The 25190-nt window shown below is 45.8% G+C and overlaps 1 protein-coding gene across 1 annotated transcript in view; it reads left to right on the plus strand.

Annotated features, from left to right (window-relative positions):
• C17H16orf78 (chromosome 17 C16orf78 homolog) overlaps positions 1-21854 on the plus strand; it is a 118682-nt gene extending 96828 nt beyond the window's left edge. Inside the window, exons 3-4 of the mRNA XM_059383284.1 lie at positions 17633-17888; positions 19049-21854. Of these exons, the coding sequence (XP_059239267.1) occupies positions 17633-17888; positions 19049-19196 (404 nt within the window). The 3' untranslated portion in view covers positions 19197-21854. The remainder of the gene's footprint in view (positions 1-17632; positions 17889-19048) is intronic.
• Positions 21855-25190: the final 3336 nt, after the last annotated feature.

Genomic DNA, 25190 nt, shown 5'->3' on the forward strand with positions numbered 1-25190 from the left:
ACAGAGATTCAGTCTATAGCGCTGCCCTTCCCTCTTTCTCCACAAACTATGGCAATGAGTTTTGCATCAGTTTCCCCCAGAAATCCCCCAGGTCCATCATCTATTGGAAAATCAAGCTGTGTTCTTAGAAAGTGGTCTCCTCTGTAGAAGATGCTGCCTGATCTTGAATCCCCCAACCCCCAGAGAAATAGGGGTGGAAAATGGCATTACTAATGACAGTGCTAACGTTTATTTAGCATTTCCTGTGTGCCAGGCCCTGAGCTCAGCATCACACATGCGTTATCTTGCCAACTGCTCCCCGCAGGGCTACCAGGGAGACACAATTCTTACCCACCCCAGCTCACGGGAGGTAATAAAGAAGCTGAGTGAGGGCCAGAGAAGACATGTGCCTGTGTTTAGTGAATTAATGAAGGGCCAAGCCAGGACTCCAAGTCAGATTTACCCTGTTCTCAAGCTCATGGGCTTTGTCAGGTCAACTCCCCATAGTCACTTCCACTTTCTCGGCTCCAACCACAGTGGAGCCGCCTCTTTCCAAAACTTCCCTTCTGTGTATATGCTTACTTATTTATACTTATTTATATTCAGAAAGATCTGAGTGCCTGTTCCATCGAACTTACTAAATCACATCCTGATAAACATATTTTACATTCAGGTGCTAATGATTTATGGATAGGCTACCTCCTGCCCCCATTTCAACTGCTGGGTCACTCAGACCTCAGTATCACTCACAGAAATTTATATCCACTTCTATGATTAACAGGCATCTCTTCTCATGAAAATCATATTCTACTAATGTTTTCACGGCCTTACCTTTAATGAGGCATTACTGGAAATAATTTTGGATTCAGAAAATTTAAAATTTTCAATTTTCAATTGAAAATACAATGAAGGGGCACCTGGGTGGCTCAGTCAGTTAAGCATCTGCCTTGGGCTCAGGGTCCTGGGATCAAGCCGGGCATCCCTGCTCAGCAGGAGGTCTGCTTCTCCCTCCCACTTCTGTAGTCTTGTGCTCTCTCTCCCTCTCTCAAAAAAAGTAAATTTTTAAAATCTTTTTTAAAAATAGAAAATACAGTGCAATCTTCAAGCTTCCTTATCCTTCCCAGAGGCACCTGGATTTTGAAAGAAGCTCTTGTGATTGCAGGGAATGTCTCAGACAGCACAGGTTGGGGGCGGGGGGTGGTCCTTTAATGTAGACAGTTGGAGAGGTGCTGTCTGTGACCTCCTCTCCCTTCTCCTGGCGTCTGCACAGGGATCCATTAATTTCTCAGAATAACCCTAGGAGATAGACCCTCCTCTTCCCTCCATCTCTGGAGGAGGAAACCAAGCCACAGTTGCTCAGCCACCAAGCAAGGGAGCAGGATCCCCACCAGGCATCTGACCTGGAGACCAGTCCCAGCCGCCGTGTCTCCACAACCACCACAAGTGGAGACCCAGTCCATTCAGCTTTCCTTGAGGAGCTTGGGCATCCCCAACCCTCATAGATGGGACTGGAGGTCCGTCTGCGGGCCCCTCCCTGCTGAGAAGGCCTTAGAAAGTGGTCTTTCTAAGGCCAGGCAGGCGCACAAGAAAGTCCACATATGCCCCGAGGAGCCCCGGAGAAAAGAGAGAGGCAGGATGAATTGTGATGATAGACAGGATGGGGAGGGCTTGGGAGAGGAGGGAGCCCTGGGGACAGAGGGAGGGTCCTGGCTGGACTCTGAGACACGGGGGTCTTCCTGTGGTTTCAGATTGGAGGCCTCGGCAGGGAACTCAGAGCTGCACGGGCCATTTGGGGGCCAGAAGGAATCCCTACCAGGTTGGGGAGAGGGGCCCTTGTGTAGAGGGTAATAGGGAGCTAGGGGTGGGTTCTGAGGTTGGGAGGGACAGTCAGACCTAAAGTTTTTAAGGTTGTTCCAGGAGCAGTGTGACATTACACCAGGGGTGTGTCTGGAAGCAGAAGGACAATTGTGGGAATGGGGACAGAAGTTGCCACCATGGAGGCCAAATCTGGAGGTGGGAGGGGGCAGCCCGCTCACCAGCGTGCCGTCCCTCTGTGGGGCCAGAGGGTGGCCTCTGCCCACCAGACAATCACAGGGCAATCCTCTCTGTCTTCAAGCAGAAACCCAAGGGGGTAACTTCCCCTAAAACAAATGGGAAGGAAGGAAGGAAAGACCTAAACATCCTGAAACAGCAGAAAGGGAACCGCCAGGTGGCCTTTGCCAAGCAGGTACCACAGGTTTCCCACGCGGAGAGGGGTCCCCGCTCTGCTCCTGCACAGAGCCCGGTTGCTTTTTTTTTTTTTTTTTTTTTTTAAATTTAAGGCTCTAAAACCCACCCCTGCCCCACACGAACCCCCAAATGAATCACCTGTCCCTTTCACCCCTCCAGCCCTCGGGCCTCACACGGCCCCACCTGATGGAGGCCACCGGTCCTGTGGTAGAGGGTCTTTCTTCCCAGGTGCCAGTCTTCCTCCTCTCACCAGGCACTGCCCCGCCATGAGAACCCCCGGGGCCTCCCTGTCCCCTGAGGGCTATGGCTTCCGGGACCCCTCGTGACCTCCCTCTGAGACAGATGGGACCAAAAGTGAGGAGTGGGTGAGCAGACACCAACCTGCCCTCCCTGCCCCCGCCTCACCGGCCCCAGGGCCTAGAGCTGCCTCTCCTTTGGCCCCTTTGCCTGCCTTCCAGCAAACCCTTGAAATCACTCATTTTGGGGGTGGAGGAGGCCATGCCGAGACCTGTTCCTCATGGTTTAACTTCTTTCCCACACCCCTCCAAGTCCCGAAGGCAATGCGCCAAGAAAGACGGGGACCCCACCGTGCACGGAAAGATCTACGGCAGCGTGGACCCAAAGGGAAACCGCCTTAGCATAATTCCCAGCAGCTACACCAGGGATGGCCCCAGGAAATCCGGTAAGGGACGCATCTTGGTCCTGGAGTGCCAGGACGTCCTCCCTAATCGCCCGCCTCTCAGAGGGACAGGACGCTCATAGCGTTCCCAGAGCAGCAGCACCCACGTCAGCCCCGCAGCTGTGGACCTTGGTGGAGCCCCACGTGACTCTTCAGGGCTCTCAGCACAAGCTGGGTGCGACCCGGATGGCAAGCAGGGGCATCTCTAGGCACCGCCCACACTGGGGCGGGGGCGGGTTTCTTCTCAGGTGCAGCAGCGTGTGCTCCCCAACCCCGTTCCTAAAGCCGCTGTCAACCAAGTTGTCTAATTAGGTACTGTGACAACGTCAGAGTAGCAAACGAGGTACCACACCGGCTGGCCCGAAACCTGACAGGTGTGGCTCACACCCAAGAAGATGTACACTTGAGTTATGCCCCATCTTCAGTTCCCAGGGCTGCCCAGGGTTCAAACCTTGGCTGCACCACTCTGTAGTGAACTCAGAGTTGTGTGATCCGGGGCAGGTCAGCTGCTCCATCTCCGGGGCTTGGTTTTCACATCTTTCAAATGGGACAAGAGCATGACTTGCCTCCCAGTCCAGTTTCGTGAAAGGAGGCATATAAAGCATGCACCCCAATACAGACTAGGTACTCCATAAATGGTGGCAAATAACTGTTTCGAAGGGGGAAAAAATGCTGAAATGCTCAGGTGGGCTGGACCATGGTGTTGGAAAAACAGTTGCTTTTATTGTGCCTGGCTTCTTGGAAAGGAGGTGTGTGGTTGGAGAGAGATGGAAGGGGTTCCAGTTAGCCCAAAGGAGGAATGGGCAGAAGCTTTCCAGCAGGAGCTGCCAGGTCTCCTGCACCAAAGTGTTCCCATTGTGCCCAGCAAAACGTCCTTCCTCCCCTTCTCGTTTAATACACGCAAGCCGTTGAAACCAGACTGTGCCCCCTTGCCTGTCAGATTTAAATAGGATTGGCTCTAAATGCCGTGCAGGATCCTGGACTGAATCCTAGAACAACCCTTCAGTGGGGAAACTGGAGAAATCCAAAAAAGCTTTTATGTGCCCATGTTAATTTCTGAGTTTTGATGAATGTGCCCGGCTGGTGTAAGATGAAACTTACCCCTCAGGGAATTTACCCATTGAGGGAAACTGAGCAAGCAGTGCCCAGGAGCTCTCTATACCATCTTGCTGACCCTTCAGCAAATCTAAAACTACTCCAAAATAAAAAGTTTATAGATAGATATAGATGTGGATACAGACACAGATATAGATAGATAGATTGACTGACATATGACTTATGGGAGACCCTACATCTTTCCCAAATTTTCTGTGATTCCCTGTGCGCATCTGGCTCTGAAGTCCAAGTTCCGCTGAACCCCTGAGCATCTGTGGATCTCGATTCTAGTGGTTGCTCCCTGATCCCTGCCACTGCACACAGACACAGAACACAGCTTTCATTTGCCCCCAAGCCTCTCACATGAAGCCTTTGTGTGTAAACAGACTTCACTGAAGGTTTGGAGCAATGAAGGGAAAGAACTTCGTGGCAGGATTCTACAGAAAACAAAACAAACAAAAAAAAAAAAAACGGAATTATGAAACTCCCTTAAGGGTTCTCCCAAATCTTTTGTCCCCTGCCCCCAGAAGATGGTCCCTGAATGTATTTGCCTATAGGGGGTCCCCTCCAGCTGTTTTGCTCACCCCTGCACTGGCAGGAGAGTGAGCCCAGCCACCACCCAGGTCCCATGGCTTAAGGAGGTGCTCACTCTCCGGTTCTGACTCTGCACCTGCATGAGCCCGAGAGTGAACACCTGCTTAAATTTTGTCCCTCCCGCCTTGGCTGGTCTCACCCTGGTCCTGGGCCTGCCTAGCTCCCCCTTCTTCCTCTCTCTTTCCTCTCCCCTCTCCTCCATCCTCTGCTGTCCTCACCCCCACAGTTCCCACTGGCTTGTTACCTGGAAGGGTGACTCGCTTTCCTTTGTTTCTCTGTCTTAGTCCACACTCAAAAGGAATCTATCAAGATACTTTCCTAAACAAAGGCCATCCCTTCCCTAAGAGAAACTCACATATCAGCTGACTAAATGATCCTTTTCAAGATACTGCACAAAAATGCCAGCAGGACAGGTGGAACAGTTCTTTGGTTCTCTGCATTGCCTGCTTCCCCCCCCAAGACAAAAGCACCCTGTTCAAAGAGGGGACATTTTTCCTACCTGATACAATACAATAAATGGCCACTGGGGGGCAGCAGGTGCTCAGAGGCTCCCAAGAACCACGAGGGCATCCAAGTGTGGCCTCCAGGAACTGGGTCAGGGCTGAGTCTGAGCAGGTCAAAGAAGCTTCCTGTGCAGGCCAGCAAGAGGCCTACCATGAGTGGGCAGGATCTGGTTTTGGAGTCAAGTTCCAGACAAAGCAGCTCCTGGGAAGGGCATGGGGCCAGTTACGGGCTGGGGCAGGAGTCTAAGTGGAGATACACAGGGATCGAGGAAGGGTATTCTAGAGCAGGACTTCTGGTTCTGGCCTCCCCAGCTCCACTCAGTATCCTGAATCATCGCTGTCCTGGTTTCCCTAGCAGCAGAGTGAGCTCTTTGCTCTCCTGATGTTACATTTCTGTGATCCAGGGAGCAAGGGTCTGCGGAATGACCATCATCAGACACAACACTGCATGTGACCACTGGGTCTGTACAGAAACAACAGCTTCCACTCGCCCACATTTGTAATATTGTGGTGGCCACAGGATCAAAATCTCTGAAACACGGTGTGCCCCGCCGCCCCCCAACCCCCCGAGGGATAGATCACTGTCTCTAGCTCCAGAGCCCCAAAGCCAATAGAAAAGAGCAGTGACTGTCCAATGCGGACCACAGTGCTTTTCAGAGCTGATTATTTCATATTTGTCCCCCTCCTCATTTTCACAGAAGCTCCCATTCACTCCTCTCACCAGCTGAAATGCTGCATCCATCCTGCCTCTGACCACCACCGTGCCATCAGCCTCTGCCCCACCATGCTGTGCACCATGGGCCACTCCCCTCTGCCCACCACCTCCCCTCCCTTTTATTCCTGGAGGACAGCCTTTTCCGTTTCCCTTTCCTTTTTCACCGTTCCCCCGGCCCCTGTCGGAGGGCCACCAAAAGTTGCTTCTGAATCTGTAAAAGGTCACTCCAGCTTTGGGCCAGTAAAAGATCCTGGGAAAGCAACTGGAACATGTTTCCAAAGTAAATCTTGGCAGAGTCTGAGCCGCTAGACTAGAAGGGGGCATTCTTTTGACTTTCTCTCCCCTGGCACCTATGCCCAGAGCTTTCTGTAGGTGCCAGTGCAGAAAGACATCCTTAATGTGGAGGTCTGGAGAGCGATGATAACCCTCTGTTTCCATGAGTACAGACTAAGCCCTGGGAGACCCAAACACAGCCCTCTAGAAATCAAACTTGCTTGTTCAGCCACAGACTCAGGAATATGTGTCATGTTTGCCCAGATGAGAGCCTTTTTCTGGGCACCAGCAACCTAGGTTCACATTTTCTTGGATCCCCCAACTACTTAGCCCTGGTGTCTTGGGCACATGACTTAATGCCTCCGATCCTCAGCTTTCTCATTTTGTTAAATGGGCAGGATATGCTTGTGAGACTCTAGTGCCCCCCCACCCCCCGGAAAGCTCCTTGAACACTGCTGGACACCTAAGTCACTCAGTAACTCTAAGTTCACGTGTTTAATTATCATTACCATTTATATGACTACTCTTGTTTCCTACATGAGACCTACCATGACCCAGACAATGCTCAGATATCTCAGAAAAGGCTATGGTTCTTTCTCCAAGGGACTTCCCATTTGTGTTAATGAGGACACACAGCTCATGATTCTTTTGGAACAGAACACCAGTTTCCACTATGCATAAATAGGGACTCCTCAGGCCCCCTGGCCAGGGACCTGTCAATCCAGAATGCCAGACTGGGGCTAGAGAGTCCCAATTCAGCCCCTAATTCATATGAGACCTTGGGCAAATCACAGCGTCTTCCCAGTAGGCTGTTCCTCCATTTACATAACTGAGGGGGATCTAGACTCATTCCCCCCAGACATATCCCAGTAAAATTCCTGAACTTTATTGATGAAATCTTGCAGGCTTACCAGAAGAATGCTTTACTTACAAAGGGGGAAAAATGCTCTAGGTGAGAGCAGAGGCACCACACTAGTTAAACTAGTTTAAACTAATTAGTTTCAACTAATTGGTTTAAAAATCAGCATCTAGACAGACTGAAAATCAGGTTTAAGGGGGGAGAGTCAAGATGGTGGAGGAGTAGCAGACTGAGATGACATTAGGTAGCAGGAGATCTGCTAGATAGTTATCAAACCATTCCGAACACCTACAAACCCAACAGGAGATGGAAGAGAAGAAGAGCAGCAATTCTAGAAACAGAAAATGGACACTTTCTGAAAGGTAGGAAGTATGGAGAAGTGAATCCAAAGAGACAGGAAGATAGACAGTGGGGGGAGGTGCCGGCTCCCGGCAAGCAGCAGAGCAACAGAGCACAAAATCCGAACTTTTAGAAGTCTGCTCCACCTAGGGACATCGCTCCAGAGGCCAAGCGGGGGTGGAGCCCACACGGGAACAGCATGGTCTCAGGTCCCACAGGGTCACAGAAGGATCAGGGGTGTCTGAGTGTAACAAAGCTTGCAGGTATTAGAGCGGGGAAGCTGGCTACAGAGATGGAGTGGAGGAGTGAGCTCTCAACTCGGGGTTACCTTAAACTATGATCCGTAGCACAGTCGGGCCAGTGCTCTTTGAGCAGGGACCCCACAAGTGGCAGATCCAGGGAGACTCACCTTCCTCCTCTGGAGGCAAGAATCTACCTTGGGTTTGGAGACTTCAAGCGGGGTTTGGGTCATGTGCCAGAGACAGAAACACTTGGTCACAAGCCGGGTGAGCTTGGAGCACAGCTGGAGACCAGGGAGATGGGAGGGATTGAGTGCTTTTCTCCAAGGGTGCACTGAGGAATGGGGTCCCAAACTCTCAGCTCCTCCGGCCTGGAGACTGGGAAGCTGCCATTTTCATTCCCGTCCTCCAGAGCTCAATGGAAGAGCTCAATGGAAAGTTCAGGGAACAAAAGCTCCAGAGAGGGAACCCGAGCAGATGAGAGCCTGGTCCCTGGCAAGAGCAGTGCAATTCCACCTCGGGCAAAGACACTTGAGAATCACTACAACAGACCCATCCCCCAGAAGATCAGCAAGATCCAGCCAAGACCAAGCTCACTGATCAAAGAGAACACTGAACTTCAGAGCTAAGGGAAAGCAACGCATAGAATTCATGGCTTTTTTCCAATGATCCTTTAGTCTTTCAAAGTTAACTTTTTTAAATTTTATTTTTTTCTTATTCTAATTTTTTAAACTTTTCCTCTTTCCTCTTTTAATGTTTTTTAACTACTTTATCTTAATACCTTTCTTTTAAAAAAATCTTTTTAAAACTTCATTATTATAGTCACATTTTATCTTTAATTGTATCTAACTTTATTTTTTATATACATATAGGGTTTTTTCCTCTAAAAAGTTTTGGGATACAATTTCTTCTTCTAATAGATCAAAATATACCCTAAATCTAGCACAGGGCTTTGTTCTAGTCTCCAGCCTGAGCAAATTCTCTCCACTTTCTTTTTCTTTCTTTTTCCAACCAACTTATCTTAATCCATTCCTTTTTTAGAATTTTTAAAAATTTTTCATCTTTACAGTCATAGTCCATCCCTTCATTGTGTTTACCTTTATTTTTGTATATATATGTTTTTCTTTCTTTAAAAATTTGGGAGGTAGTTTCTTCTAACAGACCAAAATACACCCAAAATCAAGAGAGTGGCTCTGTTCTATTCACCAGTCTGATGTGTGTGTATATATAGATTTTTTTTATTTTTTTTTTTTAAATTTCATTTTACACCCATTCTTCTCCCACTGATTTGGCATCTCTTCTGATTTGGTTAGCATCCATTTTTCTCATGTCTTTGCCACCCTTTTAGTATTTTATTTCCTCAGTCATATATTCTTCTCCAGATAAAATGACAAGACTGGAAAAACTCACCAAAAACAAACAGACAAACTAACAAACAAAAACAAAAGGCAGTACCAAAGGCTAGGGACCTAATCAATACAGACATTAATAATATGTCAGATCTAGACTTCAGAATGACAATTCTTAAGGTGCTAGCTGGGCTCGAAAAAGGCATGGAAGATATTAGAGAAACCCTGTCTGGAGAAATAAAAGCCCTTTCTGGAGAAATAAAAGAACTAAAATCTAACCAAGCTGAAATCAAGAAAGCTATTCTTTCTGGGAGGCCAGAAAGAACTGGCATGATATATTCACAGCCCTAAATGAGAAAAACATGCAGCCAAGAATACCATATTCAGCTAGGCTATCATTGAAAATAGAAGGAGAGGGGCACGTGGGTGGCTCAGTGCGTTAAAGCCTCGGCCTTCAGCTCAGGTCATGATCCTGGAATCTTGGGATTGAGCCCCGCATAGGGCTCTCTGCTCAGCGGGGAGTCTGCTTCCCCCTCTCTCTCTGCCTGCCTCTCTGCCTAGTTGTGATCTCTGTCAAATAAATAAAATATTTTTTAAAAAGAAAGAAAGAAAATAAAAGCTGAAATAAAAAGCTTCCAGGACAAACAAAAACTAAAAGAATTTGCAAACACCAAACCAGACCTACAGGAAATATTGAAAGGGGTCCTCTAAGCCCTTCAGAGAGAGCTTTTAGAGAGAGCCTAAAAGTAGTAGACCAGAAAGGAACAGAGACAATATACAGTAACAGTCACCTTACAGGCAATACAATGGCACAAAATTCATATCTTTCAGTAGTTACCCTGAATGTAAATGGGCTAAATGCCCCAATCAAAAGACACAGGGTATCATAATAGATAAAAAAAAAAAAGAAAGAAAAAAAAAACGTCAATCTTCTGTCTACAATAAACTCATTTTAGACCCAAAGACACCTCCAGATTTATGGTCAGGGGTTATAAAACAATTTACCATGCTAATGGACATCAAAAGAAAGCTGGGGTGGCAATCCTTATATCAGATCAATTATATTTTAAGCCAAAGACTATAATAAGAGATGAGGAAGGACACTATATCATACTCAAAGGGTCTGTCCAACGTGAAGATCTAACAATTTTAAATATCTCTGTCCCTAACATGGGAACAGGCAACTACATAAACCAATTAATAGAAACACATTTACAATACAATAATAGTAGGGGACTTTAACACCCCTATCACTGAAATTGACAGATCATCCAAGCAGAAGATCAACAAGGAAATAAAGGCCTTAAATGACACACTCGATAAGATGGACATCACAGATACATTCAGAACATTCCATACCAAAGCAACAGAATACACATTCTTCTCTAGTGCACATGGAACATTCTCCAGAATAGATCACATCCTGGGTCACAAATCATGTCTCAACTGGTACCAAAGGATTGGGATCATTCCCTGCATATTTTCAGACCACAATGATCTGAAGCTAGAGCTCAATCACAAGAGGAGAGTTGGAAAGAACCCAAATACATGGAGGCTAAAGAGTATCCTACTAAGAATGAATGAATCAACCAGGAAATTAAAGAAGAATTTTAAAAATTCATGGAAACAAATGATAATGAAAACACAATGCTTCAAAATCTGTGGGACACAGCAAAAAGAGTCCTTTCCAAAAGCAGAGGAAAGTATATAGCGATACAATCCTTTCTCAAGAAACAAGAAAGTTCTCAGGTACACAACCTAACCCTACACCTAAAGGAGCTGGAGAAAGAACACCAAAGAAAGCCTAAACCCAGCAGGAGAAGAGAAATAATAAAGATCAGAGCAGAAATCAATGAAATAGAAACCAAAAGAACAATAGAACAAATCAACAGAACTAGGAGCTGGTTCTTTGAAAGAATTAATAAGTTTGATAAACCCCTGACCACACTTATCAAAAATAAATAAAACCATGAATGAAAGAGAAGAGACCACAACCAACACCAAAGAAATACAAACAATTATAAGAACATATTATGAGCAACTATATGCCAGGAAATTTGACACTCTGGAAGAAATGGATGCATTCCTAGAAACGTTTAAACTACCAAAACTGAACCAGGAAGAAATAGAAAACATGAACAGACTCATAACCAGTAAGGAAATTGAAGCAGTCATCAAAAATCTCCCAAAAACAAGAGCCCAGGGCCAGACAGCTTCCCAAGGGAATTCTACTAAACATTAAAAGAAGAATTAAAACCTATTCTCCTGAAACTGTTCCAAAAACTAGAAATGGAAGGAAAACTTCCAAACTCATTTTATGAGGCCAGCATTACCTTGATCCCCAAACCAGACAAAGACACCATCAAAAAAGAGAATTACAGGGACACCTGGGTGGCTCAGTTGGTTGGACGACTGCCTTCGGCTCAGGTCATGATCCCGGAGTCCCGGGATCGAGTCCCACATCAGGCTCCCAGCTCCATGGGAGTCTGCTTCGCTCTCTGACCTTCTCCTCGCTCATGCTCTCTCTCACTGTCTCTCTCTCAAATAAATAAATAAAAAATCTTAAAAAAAAAAAAAAGAGAGAATTACAGACCAATATCCTTGATGAACACAGATGTGAAAATTCTCACCAAAATACTAGCCAATAGGATCCAAAAGTACATTAAAAGGATTATTCACAGGCACCTGGGTGGCTCAGTGGGTTAAGCCGCTGCCTTCGGCTCAGGTCATGATCTCAGGGTCCTGGGATCGAGTCCCGCATCGGGCTCTCTGCTCCGCGGGGAGCCTGCTTCCTCCTCTCTCTCTCTCTGCCTGCCTCTTCGCCTACTTGTGATCTCTCTGTCAAATAAATAAATAAAATCTTTAAAAAAAAAAAAAAGGATTATTCACCATGACCAACTGGGATTTATTCCAAGTCTGCAAGGTTGGTTCAACATCCACAAATCAATCAATGTGATACAATACATTAATAAAAGAAAGAACAAGAACCATATGATACATTCAGCATCAAAAGATGCTGAAAAAGCATTTGAAAAAGTACAGCATCCTTTCTTCATCAAAACTCTTCCCAATGTAGGGATAGAGGGTACATACCTCCATATCATCAAAGCCATCTATGAAAAACCCACAGCAAATATCATTCTCAATGAGGAAAAACTGAGAACTTTTCTGTTAAGGCTAGGAACATGGCAGGGATGTCCATTATCACCACTGCTATTTAACATAGTACTAGAGGTCCTAGCCTCAGCAATCAGACAACAAAAAAATTAATGTGGAAAATTATGTGGAAAACCTAAAAGACTCCACTCCAAGTCTGCTAGAACTTGTACAGGAATTCAGTAAAGTGTCAGGACATAAAATCAATGCACAGAAGTCTGTTGAATTTCTATACACCAACAACAAGACAGAAGAAAGAGAAATTAAGGAGTCGATCCCATTTACAATTGCACCCAAAACCATAAGATAACTAGGAATAAACCTAACTAAAGAGGCAAAGAATCTATACCCAGAAAACTATAAAGTACCCATGAAAGAAACTGAGGAAGACACAAAGAAATGGGAAAATGTTCCATGGTCACGGATTGGAAGAACAAATATTGTGAAAATGTCTATGCTACCTAAAGCAATCTACATGTTTAATGCAATCCCCATCAAAATACCATCCATTTTTTCCAAAGAAATGGAACAAATAATCCTAAAATTTATATGGAACCAGAAAAGACCTCGAATAGACAGAGGAATGTTGAGGGGCTCCTGGGTTTCTCAGTGGGTTAAAGCCTCTGCCTTCGGCTCAGGTCATGATCTCAGGGTCCTGGGATCAAGCCCCGCATTGGGCTCTCTGCTCAGTGGGGAGCCTGCTTCCTCCTCTCTCTCTGCCTGCCTCTCTGCCTACTGTGATCTCTGTCTGTCAAATAAATAAATAAATAAAAATTAAAAAAAAAAAAAAAGACAGAGGAATGTTGAGAAAAAAAGCCAAAGTTGGTATCATCACAATTCCAGACTTCAAGGTCTATTACAAAGCTGTCATCATCAAGACAGTATGATACTGGCACAAAAACAAACACATAGATCAATGGAACAGAATAGACAGCCCAGAAATAGACCTTCAAATCTATGGTCAGCTAATCTTTGACAAAGCAGGAAAGAATGTCCAATGGAAAAAAGACAGTCTCTTCAACAAATGGTGTTAGGAAAATTGAACAGCTATATGCAGAAAAATGAAACTGGACCATTTCCTTACACCATACACAAAAATAAACTCAAAATGGATGAAAGACCTTAATGTGAGAGAGGAATCCATCAAAATCCTTGAGGGGAACACAGGCAGCAACCTCTTCGACCTCAGCCACAGCAACTTCTTCTTAGAAACATCGCCAAAGGCAAGAGAAGCAGGGACAAAAATGAACTATTGGGACTTCATCAAGATAAAAGCTTTTGCACAGCAAAGGAAACAGTGAACAAAACCAAAAGATCACTGACAGAATGGGAGAAGATATTTGCAAATGACATATCAGATGAAGGGTTAATATCCAAAATCTATGAAGAACTTATCAAACTCAACCCCCAAAGAACAATTAATTCAATCAAGAAATGGGCAGAGGACATGAACAGACATTTCTGCAAAGAAGGCATCCAGATGGCCAGGAGATACATGAAAAAGTGCTCCACATCACTCGGCATCAGGGAAGTACAAATCAAAACCACAATGAGATGCCATCTCACACCAGTCAGAATGGCTAAAATTAACAAGTCAGGAAACTACAGATGCTGACGAGGATGCAGAGAAATGGGAATCCTCCTACACTGTTGGTGGGAATGCAGCTGGTGCAGCCACTCTGGAAAACAGCATGGAGGTTCCTCAACAAGTTGAAGATAGAGCTACCCTATGACCCAGCAATTGCACTACTGGGTATTTACCCTAAAGATACAAATGTAGTGATCCAAAGGGGCACATGCACCTGAATGTTTACAGCAGCAATGTCCACAATAGCCAAACTATTGAAAGAACCTAAATGTTTATCAACAGATGAATGGATAAAGAAGTTATCATATATCTATATATCTATAAATATATAGAGAGATACATACAATGAAATACTATGTAGCCATCAAAAGAATTGAAATCTTGCCATTTGCAATGACATGGATGGAACTAGAGGGTATCATGCTGAGTGAAGTAAGTCAATCAGAGAAAGACAATTATCACATGATCTCCCTGATATGAGGAGTTTGAGAGGCAAAATTTGGGGGTAGGGAAGGAAAAACAAAACAAGATGGGATCAAGAGGGAGACAAACCATAAGAGATTCTCAGTCTCACAGAACAAACTGAGGTTTGCCAGGAGGAGGGGGGTAGGGAGAGGGTGGTTGGGTGATGGACATTGGGGAGGGTGTGTGATATGCTGAGTGCTGTGAAATGTGTAAGCCTGATGATTTACAGACCTGTACCCCTGGGGCAAATAATACATTACATGTTAGTTTTTAAAAAAAGGTAGCCATTAAAAAAAATCAGGTTTAATACAGAAGGATTGAAAACAAAAGGATAGACCAAGAAGAAGCATGAAATGCAAACAGATGAGGTGGAATTAAGACTGAAGGAAACATGTAGGGTAAAAGAGGGATATTTTTAAATGTTAAAGAGGATAAATAATCATAAGCCTGCACATACCAAAAATATAGTAGCTAAATAGATAATTATTGAGAACTGCAAAAAGAACCTAATAAAATACAGTTATAGTGGGAGGTTTTAACATACCTCCTTTAGAATCAAAGAGACATAACTTCATATTTGAATAAAGAATGCATTTTTATGTAGCTAAAGAATATCCACAAATCTCATCTACTTATTCACTGCTGAGAAAACATTAACTTCCAAAAAGTTAAGATTTTAGGGCAACCTACATTATCCTAAAGCAATAATTAGAAATAAAATTTAAATTAAAAGATATTCCCAACTTAACAGTCAGAAATTGAGAAATGCAGTCCTAAAATACCCTATATCAGAGAGGGAAAAAAAAAATCATGAAAATAACCCTGTTTCTTACCTATGGGAACAAAGGCAAAATCGATCCTCAGAAGAAAACTTATACTAACAACTAAAATTAATAATTCTTGTCTTTATAATGCAAAAAAGAAAAAATGAATACTTTAACAATTCATTATTTATAATACTTTAAGAGAAATAATTGATATGAAAAAGAGAGCTTTCATATATTAAATTCCAGCTGAGATTAATGAAACGCAAGATAAAAACTAGTTAAAAGGCTACATCCTAAATCCAAAGCTAGCTTTTTGAAAAAGCAAGTCATGAATAGTATGAAGTCCTCATGACCATTGTTAAGAAGAAGAGTAAAGAGGCCCCTGGCTGGCTCAGTCAGTTAAGCTTCTGACTCTTGATTTCAGCACAAGTCATGATCTCAGGGTCATGAGATCAAGCCCTGCATCAGGCTCCATGCTCAACAGAAAGTCTACTTGAGATTCTCTCCCTCTCCCTCCCCCTTACCCCTCCCCCTTGTGCTTAAATAAATAAATAAATAAATAAAATCTTCAAAAAAAAAAAAAAGAAGAGCAAAAATGTACAAGATTTGGTATGAGAATAGATACATAAGCAAAGATGAGAAATACATTAACTGAGCTATTATAGAATACTAGAAGCACCTCTCTCTGATGTATTTGACAACCTAGAAGAAATATATCATTTCCTCTCATACAATAAATTATTAAAATTGACATCAGAAACTTGAAGAGAGCAATTTCTGAAGTAAAAATTGAAAGCAGTTGACACTTTCTCACTGAACAAGTCACCAGGTCAAAAGGCTTCAAACCAGGTTCTATCTACCTTTTCAAGAATGAATAAACCCAATGTCACTTCAACTATTCCAGACCTATAAAACACAGACACTTTTGTATTAATCCAACAAGGCATCAGAACCACAATATTCAAATATTTTCAAGAAAGTAATAGAGATGCAAAAGAATATATTAAAAATTTTAGCAAATAAATCAAATATATGAAAATATATTGATGTATGAAATTAATAACATCCTATGACAAAATGGGGTTTCTCTTTTTTCCTTTTTTTTGAGAGGATAAAATTTATTTTCTTTTGAGATTTTATTTAAACTCAAGTTAGTTCATACATAGTGTATTATTAGTTTCTGGGGAGGATTTAATGACAAGATTTCTTACAGCAGATTAGGAATGGTTAGGTTATCACTATCAGAACATCTAAGAATATAATTTACTCCATCAATAATGTAAAGGAAAAACCATATGATCATGTCAGTAAATGACAGAAAAGCAAAAGGTAGAATCAAGCAATTATTACTAATAAAAATTCAATGTAAATTAAATATTAAGCTCTTAATATTATAAAACATACCAAAAATAGTGGCAAGTATCATTCTAAATTATGAAATGCTTATTATTTTAATTAAAATCAGGAAGAAAATGAGGCATGACTGCTATCATCATTATTGACATTGTGTTAGAAAGTCTGCCAAATGCAATATGTCAAGAAAAGTACATAATTTTTCTAAATGTTAGAGGAAGATATTTTCATTTTCCCCCGATATGATTACATATCTATAAAACTCAAGAAATTCTAACTAGAAAAATATACATTGTAACACAATAGTCTTTTTTCTAAACTTAAATGGAAATGGGAAGAAAACATACCATTCTTATCAGTAAAAATCTATAAAATACTTAGTGGTACATTTAGCAAGAAGAAAAAATTAAGTTCTCCAAGCACTAGCCCTCACAGTATTTAATTCAGTACAAACTCCATATTTGGATAACATCAGACACTCACCATTTCATTTCATATAATTGTTCCTCCTGTACATGTTGTTCCTTCTGCCGTCACATGCTGTTCCTCACACCCACGCATGCTATTCTTCCTGCCTGCACATGCTGTATTTACACCCACACATGCTGTTCCTCCTGCTGCACATTCTGTTCCTCACACCCACACATGCTGTTCCTCCTACCTGCACATGCTGTTCCTCACACCCACACATGCTGTTCCTCCTACCTGCACATGCTGTTCCTCACACCCACAATGCTGTTCCTCCTACCTGCACATGCTGTTCCTCACACCCGTACATGCTGTTCCTCATACATACACATGGTATTCCTCCACCCTGCCCATGGTGTTCCTCCTACCTGCACATGCTGTTCTTCCTGCTACATATTCTGTTCCTCACACCCACACATGCTGTTCCTCCTGTCTGCACATGCTGTTCCTCCTGTCTGTATCTGCTGTTCCTCCTGTTGCACATGCTGTTCCTCCTGCTTGCACATGCTATTCCTCATGCCTGCACATTCTGTTCCTCCTGCCTGGATATGCTGCCCCTCTACCTGCACATGCTGTTCATCCTGCCTGCAATACTTTTCTCCCCTTTAATCCAATAAATTGTTTTTCCTTTAGAAACCTCATCTCAACCAACCAAACAAACAAACAAAAAACCGTCTCAGAGTTGATCTTTGCTAGCTTCCCCTACCTCCTCCAAGCAGAGGCTCCTTTCAGGTGAGGAAGGAGAGAAGAGAAGATGGAGAGAAGGGGGTGAAGATAGGAGGGAAAAGGAGAGAGCCGAGGAGGCAGAGAGAAAGGGGGCAAGTCAAGATGAGCGAGAATTAAGCCCATGCGGAGAAGAGCCTGCAAAGCCTTGAAGAGACCTCCTACCTCAGGCTGTCTGGCAGGCCTCCCCCACTTCCTGCCTGTCCTGTCTCCCCCCTCCAGCAGATCTAACTCCCTGCTGACATCTGTCCAATTGCAGACCTCGACATCAAGGATGCAATCGCCCTGGAGTCCATTCAGCGGTCCCTGCAGTACCACCGCCAGAGCGTCCTGGACCCCCTGCTGCAGGAAACGCCAGTCTTCGGTCGGAGGTCGACCCTCCTGAGGGACTTGGTACTAGGCAGGTCCACCGAGATCTCCTACGAGCGCAAGCTGAAGAGCCTCATGGAGAAGGGCGCTGAGCCCAAGGTGGAACTGGTGAGGATGCTGAAGCCAGAGGAGGTGCTGAGCTGCCGGTGAGCCGCCCTGGTGGGCGGGGCAGGGGGCGGGGGGCGGGCCGGGATAGGCTTTGGTCATCTGCTTCTGCCTCAGACACCTGGGCTGAGCCTGGGCCAGGGAAGGGCAGCGGCGATGGCAGGACTGGGCTCTGTCTTTGTGTCCTGAAGGGCCGTTCCGGGGCTGAAGCCACTGGGTTTGCCGGCAGCCTCGCCCGTTAGTGGACGAGCTCTGGGATGGGCACAACATTTGGGTACCACGCACGTGTTTGGACGCTGGCACCACCCTTCCCATATTTCCATACCTTTCAGAATAGAAACCATGACTATGATCCAAGAAGAAAGAATGCGTTGTCTGTGGCCTATTTTTAACAGAAAATCCCCCTAAAGCCTTCACACCTCGGTGTGGAGTTGCCTGTGGTCCTCGCCACCATCCCGGGTGGCCATCTGCTGCGCGTGTGGGGCTTTAAAACTCCCGGAGGCACTATGAACAGAGTGTGAAGCCGTTTAGTATTTACTGCCCCTACCAGAGGTCTTCCTTCTCGCGTGTTCTCTGTCTTCTTTATCAAGACCTGCCCATTTGCATCCCCAAATTCAAGGACCCCTCCCAACCCCGGTGCTAGCCTTTACTATAAAGAGGTGAAGGACAGGGCTCAGAAACTTCAGTAGAGGAGGAACAGACAACACACTACACAACACCAGTGCCGTGTCAAAGCTGGCAGAAGCATCCTTGAGATGGATATCCCATTATTTGCTTAACCGCTTCCCAGTTGAGGGAATCTCCTCTTTTCCTGTTGTTGACGACCCAGAAATGAATGCTTTCATTTATATTCCTTTTCATTCCATTGACTTCTCTTGGAATGAGTTAAGGCCTGGGTGGAGTTCCGGAGTCAATGATAATGAAGGAACTTTTGAGGGGGTGGAGGGACTTTCGGGGACGGGGACCGTGCCTGGCCCATTTGTTGCCAAATTAATTTCCAAAAGAGCTCTACCAATAAAAACTCCCACCAATTCTATGGGGTGTCCCACTCTTCCGTAGGATCTCTGTTAGCTCCAGAAATGTCTGCAGAGCCAGCTCCCGTGAGAGCTCCCACAGTGCTTAAATCTGAGCTCTTTTCAATAAAGTTCGAAGCGACGGTGACTCCGCACTCCGCTCACCCCTCTGGCCCTGTCTTGCGCAGATACCTGAGGCTGTCCAAGAACAACATTCGGACCTTGCTGAAGCTATGCAAGGACGCGGGCATGAACGTGGACATCCACCCCCACATGGTCGAAGGAGAGATAGATGCGAAAAAGGTGTTCAACCAAAACCCCAGCGTGGCCCTCTAGGTCACCGCAGGCTCCCTCTGCTGTTGGGCCCTCGGCCCCCAGACGACACCCTCCGGTATGCCAGGCCTCGGCCTTCAGACCTGGGGCATCCCTTTTAGACAGTAGCCATCAGAAAACAAGGCTGAACTGCATGGACCATAGTGCAAAGGTAGCGTTTGTCCTTGACCCGAGTTAGAACCAACGCCGGGGAAACTGCGGGTCGTCTCTCTACCAAAAGAAGACGCTGTAGAATGGCCGTCTTAGAAAAGCAAACTTAGAAGTGAGAAGTGGCAGGATCCCCAGAGGGACATCAGGAGGGGCAAGGAGTGAGGGGCTGGGTCAGGGAGGGGGACACACACCTCAAGTCTTATGCACCACCCCACCCCTGCCCATGCGGGACTGTGGGGAGCTGAATGCCACACCTTCAGGGACGGCTGGGTGTTTCCAGACCCTCACGGCGTGGGGGGCTGCTGTGGGAGCCTCACTTCTCAGACCCCAGGTGTTCCCACAGAGTTGGGTTGCAAGCTTCCCCTGGGCATCAGCAGAGACAACAAAAGAAAGGGGAAAGGAGTATACAAGAGAGATGCTGCCCCACTCCAGATCCTAGGGCCCCCTGGGTGCTCTCCTGGGGTCCAGAGGGCTTTCCTGTGTGGACTCCACAAGCACAAAGAGCCTCCAACTCAGCTTCCTGACATTCTGACCAAATAAACCTACAGTGAGCCCCAAGATTCACAGCTAACATTGAGAAAGGAACATTCATCCTTAGTTATCAGGAAGGCTACTGAAAAGCAACCCCAAGCCAGGGTCCCTTGGCAGACAGCGCCACCGGCAGCACACTATGCACAGTATTTTATAAACTCTGAAATGACCTCGTGATTACATTTTCTAGCAGAAACACACAGGTACACCAGGAACAGACTCACACAGGTACAATCCCCTGGTTTATGGCAAAGGTGACACTGTGGTGCAGTGGGGGAAAAGACAATATTTTCAATAAATCAGGCTGGTCAATTAAATGTCCATATGGAAAAAAGTATCGACCCTCCGCCTACCGCCATATGCAGAAATCCGTTCCAGATGGATGCAGATTGTGAAAGCTTCTAGAAGAAACAGAGAAGACAATCTCCACGACCTTGGGGTGAGCCAAAAAATTTTAAACAACACAAAAAGCCTCAGTAATAAAAGAAAATATTAATAAATTTACCATAGTGAAAGCAGAACGTCTGCTCTTCAAAACATCAGTAAGAGAGCGAGAACGCAAGTGACCCCAGTGGGAGAAGATAGATCCTACAAAGGGCTCGTATGCAGATGACCTGTTTTCAATTCCTATAAATCAGTATGAAAAACGCAGGTAACTCAATCAAAAAATGGGTCAAAGTCTTGCATAGGTAGTTTGTGAAAGTGTTTAGCTAAGTGACCAACAAATGTAAGAAATTTCGTTAGTTTTCAGGAATGCAAACGAAAGGAAAAAAACAAGGCAGCACCACTAACACCCACCAGAACAGCTAAAAAGAGTGACAAGAGTTGCCTGGGTGGCTCAGTCGGTTAAGTGTCTGCCTTCAGCTCAAATCATGATCCCAGGGTCCTGGGATCGAGTCCCACATGGGACTCCCCACTCAGCGGGAGAATCTGCTTCTCCCTCTCCTCCTGGCTCATGTGCGCTCTCTCACTATCTCTGTCTCAAATAAATAAAATCTTTTAAAAATAAAATAAATAAAATAAAAAAGAGTGATAATATCAATTATAATTGGATATATAGAGCCAGGAGAACACTCAGCACGTGGTTGGCATGGGAAGTGGGCACGGCCAGCCTGGAAAGCTAGACAGTATCTACCAAAGTTGCTCATACACCTGTTGGCCCAGTGTTTCCATTCCTAGATACATACCTCGCAGGATCCTACATAGGTGCCTCCAAAGACTGTCCCAGAATGTTCCTCGTGGCTGCATTCAATACAGCCAAATGCTGGAGTCCACGTAAACGTCCATCGGCAGTAGACAGGAAAGCTCGTGGCATATTCACACAGTGGACTAGTGCATAAAACCGAGAATGAACAAATATGAAAGAACAAAGCACAAAGCACATAGCATCGTGCAGAAGTAGCAAAATAGGGGCACCTGAGTGGCTCAGTGGGTTAAAGCCTCTGCCTTCGGCTCAGGTCATGATCCCAGAGTCCTGGGTTCGAGCCCCACATCGAGCCTGCTTCCTCCTCTCTCTCTGCCTGCCTCTCTGCCTACTTGTGATCTCTGTCAAATAAATAAATAAATAAAATCTTAAAAAAAAAAAAAAAAAGAAGTAGCAAGATACAAAAGGGAACAACTGTATGGTTCGTGGATACAGCAATCTTCCAGGTGGGATGAATCAACTGAGTTAGATAGAAGCCAGGATAGCGGGCAGCTCCTGGAGGAAGAGCTGTCGTGGCTGGAGGGACAGTGTTGCCTACACAGGTGTTCACTTGTGAGGTTCACTCCCTGAACACTTGAGATTTATGCCTTTTAGGCAGGTACATACTTTAATTAAAAGTACAGTATTTTAGGGGTGCCTGGGTGGCTCAGTGGGTTAAGCCTCTGCCTTCGGCTCAGGTCATGGTCTCAGCGTCCTGGGATCGAGCCCCGCATTGGGCTCTCTGCTGAGCAGGGAGCCTGCTTCCTCCTCTCTCTCTGCCTGCCTCTCTGCCTACTTGTGATCTCTGTCTGTTAAATAAATTTAAAATATATTTTAAAAAATACATTATTTTAAAAGTATACTACCGGAGTTCTGGTTTTGTTTGTTAAAAACAGAAATAGCCTCAAAAGTGAAGCACTTTGGGTTCCCCGCACCTGCGCAGTGAAGCCGGCCAGGGAGAGCAGAAACTTCCAGTTATAAGAAAAATAAGTCCTGGGGATGTACAGTCATGATAATGGCATGCTGTTTATTTGGGGATTGAGTATATTTGGGTCTTGAAAATTCTCATCACCAAAAAACGTATCTTGCACACAAGAAGATAACAACTTACATGATAACTGTATCTCAATAAAAAATAAAATTGGAAAAATTATTTTTTAAAAAATAAGAGCCTCAAAAGTGAAGGTGGTTCAGGGTTCCTCCCTTCCCCTCCTCCTTCCCTTTCACAGCTGCAGTTCCCCGTCAGTGCCACCAGGTGGGGCTCGATCACAGCAGAAGACCTGCACCCCCGCTTATCCAGCTGCCGCTGGTAGAGGCGTGAGGCCCAGGTGAAGGGCTGCGGAGCCCCAGGTGACTCCAGCCTGAGCCCAGAGCTGATGCACAAAGCCCAGCTACGCATGCACCAGTTGAGGGTCCCTGGGCACGTAACTCCTCTGAAGCTTCAATTCTTTCCCCAAAATAGGGACAAGAAGTGCAATTTAAAACAACAATGAAGTATATCACTTTACACCTAATTAGACTGGGAAATATTAGTAAGCTGGGGAATGCCAGTGTTGGCCCAGATAAGGAACTAAAGGAACTTCCAGCCTCGCCGGTAGGTAGTGCAGGCCGCGCGCGTGGCCTTTCTTGGTGAAGTCACACAGACATCGCAGTGACAAGCATTCCGCTCCTGCGTATATAGTCCAAAGAATTTCCATCACAGGAGATCTGTTTGATCTCCCCCCAGTGCTGACAGATGCTGGGCTGCGGCGACCGTCCATGCGTGGGAAGGTGGGCGGCAGAACGTGGTGGGATGAGCTGCGACACACTAACCTTCGTCTGAGCTAGAAAGACATACCTATAAACAATATGCTGCGTATATGAACATGTGTAAATGCATGAGGACGGCTGAAATAGGAGGAGGAAGGGGAGAGGGAGAAAGAGAAGGCGGGAGGAAGGAACATGTGAACAAGAACACCAAGTTTCTAGGACAGATGTGAAAAGAAGAATCTAAGGGAAGCTTCTATAGATCTCTAGCATTTTGTGGGCACCCTATACCTTATCTTCTGTGTATGCCTTTATACATTAATATTTCTCAAATACCTATTGTGTGTTAGGCAATGTACTAGGCCCTCTAAGATAATAATAAACCAAACAGACCAAAAAGAAAAATTCCTGCCATGAGCTTTGAGCCTTATTCCACAAACCTGGGTGTGAAAGGAACGGCACGTTCTCCTAAACCAAATGACCATCACTCTGATTTTGTGCCCCCTGCCATGCCTGACTGGCGGGAAACTCAATATCAGTCATCGGTGGGGTTCCCTTTGTCACAGCCCCAGATCCTGGGATGTAACTCAGAGTGGTTTCCTGGGGTATATAGGATTCCCTGTCCCTGGCGTCCGTCTACACTGGTCACTGCTGACTCACTATGGGCCTCAGCCCACAAAAACCCAGAAGTTCCCTACAGATGGGAAGCTCTACTTGGTTCTACACCAAGCTGGCTCAGGGATTTCTGCAAGGAGATCCCAAGGCTATGATACCGTCTCCTGAGAAGGGCCACACAGCCATGGCTTCCAGGAAGGACCCGTCACCTCCAGGACACTGACAATGAAGATACAACTCCATCACAGACATGCTGGCTCCTTTTCCTATGGCTTATGCTTCTTCTCCCCCCACTTCCCACCTCCAAGCACCCAGGCCACCAGGCCAAGGCACACAGGCTGTCTGCAGACACCTTCAGCCCCTGAGCTGGCAACAGAAGAGTCCTGTAGGTGCTGAGCCGAGCAGCTGGCCCCTGGACAGGTAGGGGAGGGGGGGAGAAATTCAGAGCACCAAGCATAAAGAATTCTCAGGCTTTTAAATTCTTCTCCCAGGGTGCAAACAAAAACACAAATTTAAATTCCAATAAATAGCCCTAGCATCATTCATATTTCTAGGTTCTTATTTATTTGACACGGTGGTTGGGCGCTTACCGAATGATGTGTGTTCTAGGCACTTGGGGGGCCTTCAGTGATTGGTGTGATGGCCGATGGTGCTGTGAAGGTGGGGAGAAGGGAGGTGGCTGGCCCAACCCAGCTATGTGGCTGCCCAAAATGGTCAGCTCTGGCAAAAGAAATTTAAAAAAAAAAAAAAGCATGTATTTCTGTACGTGTGTGTGATAGGAATGTGTGTGTACGTATGTGTGTTTGTGCACACATTGTGCATATCTGTGTGTGTGCATACTTGCATGTAGCCAGTGCATGTGTACATGTGTATATGACACATGCATTGTGCATATGTGTGTCTTGTTTGTGTGTGCAGATGTGTGTGTGTGTGATATCCAATAGGTTCTAGAATTCACCTTGCGCCCCTTCCTGGACCAGTATCTCTGTTGCAGACACAATCTCCAGGGAGAGGGTCCGATGCCCCCCCACCCCGGGTCAGGGACCCATCCCTTGGCCCAGAGAGGATGGAGCAGTGGGACAGACAGTTCCATGAGAGTCACACACGGGGAAGCAGGGTAGTTCCCCAGCAGAAACTGAGGTACTTACTGGTTCTCTACTGTGGGTAAGAATTCTGCCCAATAACAACCCACCCGGACGATCTCACATGGTTTCTGTCAGGCCAGAGAGCACGGCAGGAGGTCCTGGCTCAGGAGCACACTTGAGGAGGCGGTCATGCTGTCCGGCTGCCTGTCTGTCGTCAGAAGTCTTGGCCAGCCTGGAGGACACGCGGGCTCATCACAGGGGTGGCCAGTCGGCGCCGGCTGTGGGCAGGAGGCCTCGGGACCCCTCCGCATGGACCTGTCCTCTGAGCGAGCCATCCGCGGTACAGCAAGGTTGACACTCGGGGTCTTCTACACTCTCGTCTCCGAAGTCACGCTACAGCCATCACCAGAGCAATATTCTGCCAGTCACCGTTCGGCTCCGGGCTGTGCGACAGGGAACAGGAGCAGGAAGATCAGGAGTGGAGTGTCACCGGGGGCCATGTGGGGCCTGGCCACTATAGATGCCATCACAGGGAGACAGGGACACGGAGGGAGGTGAGCAGAAGTAACACGCTCGGCACATGGATGGTGCCCTGGGAGCTCGCGGTCCGGAGGAGGACAGAAGATAAGAGTGTCCCGGCTCATCAGTAATTACTTGGCCGAGACACGCACAATAATGGAAAGAGGG

The sequence above is a fragment of the Mustela nigripes genome, chromosome 17 (assembly GCF_022355385.1).
Source record: "Mustela nigripes isolate SB6536 chromosome 17, MUSNIG.SB6536, whole genome shotgun sequence".
Lineage (NCBI taxonomy): Eukaryota > Metazoa > Chordata > Mammalia > Carnivora > Mustelidae > Mustela > Mustela nigripes.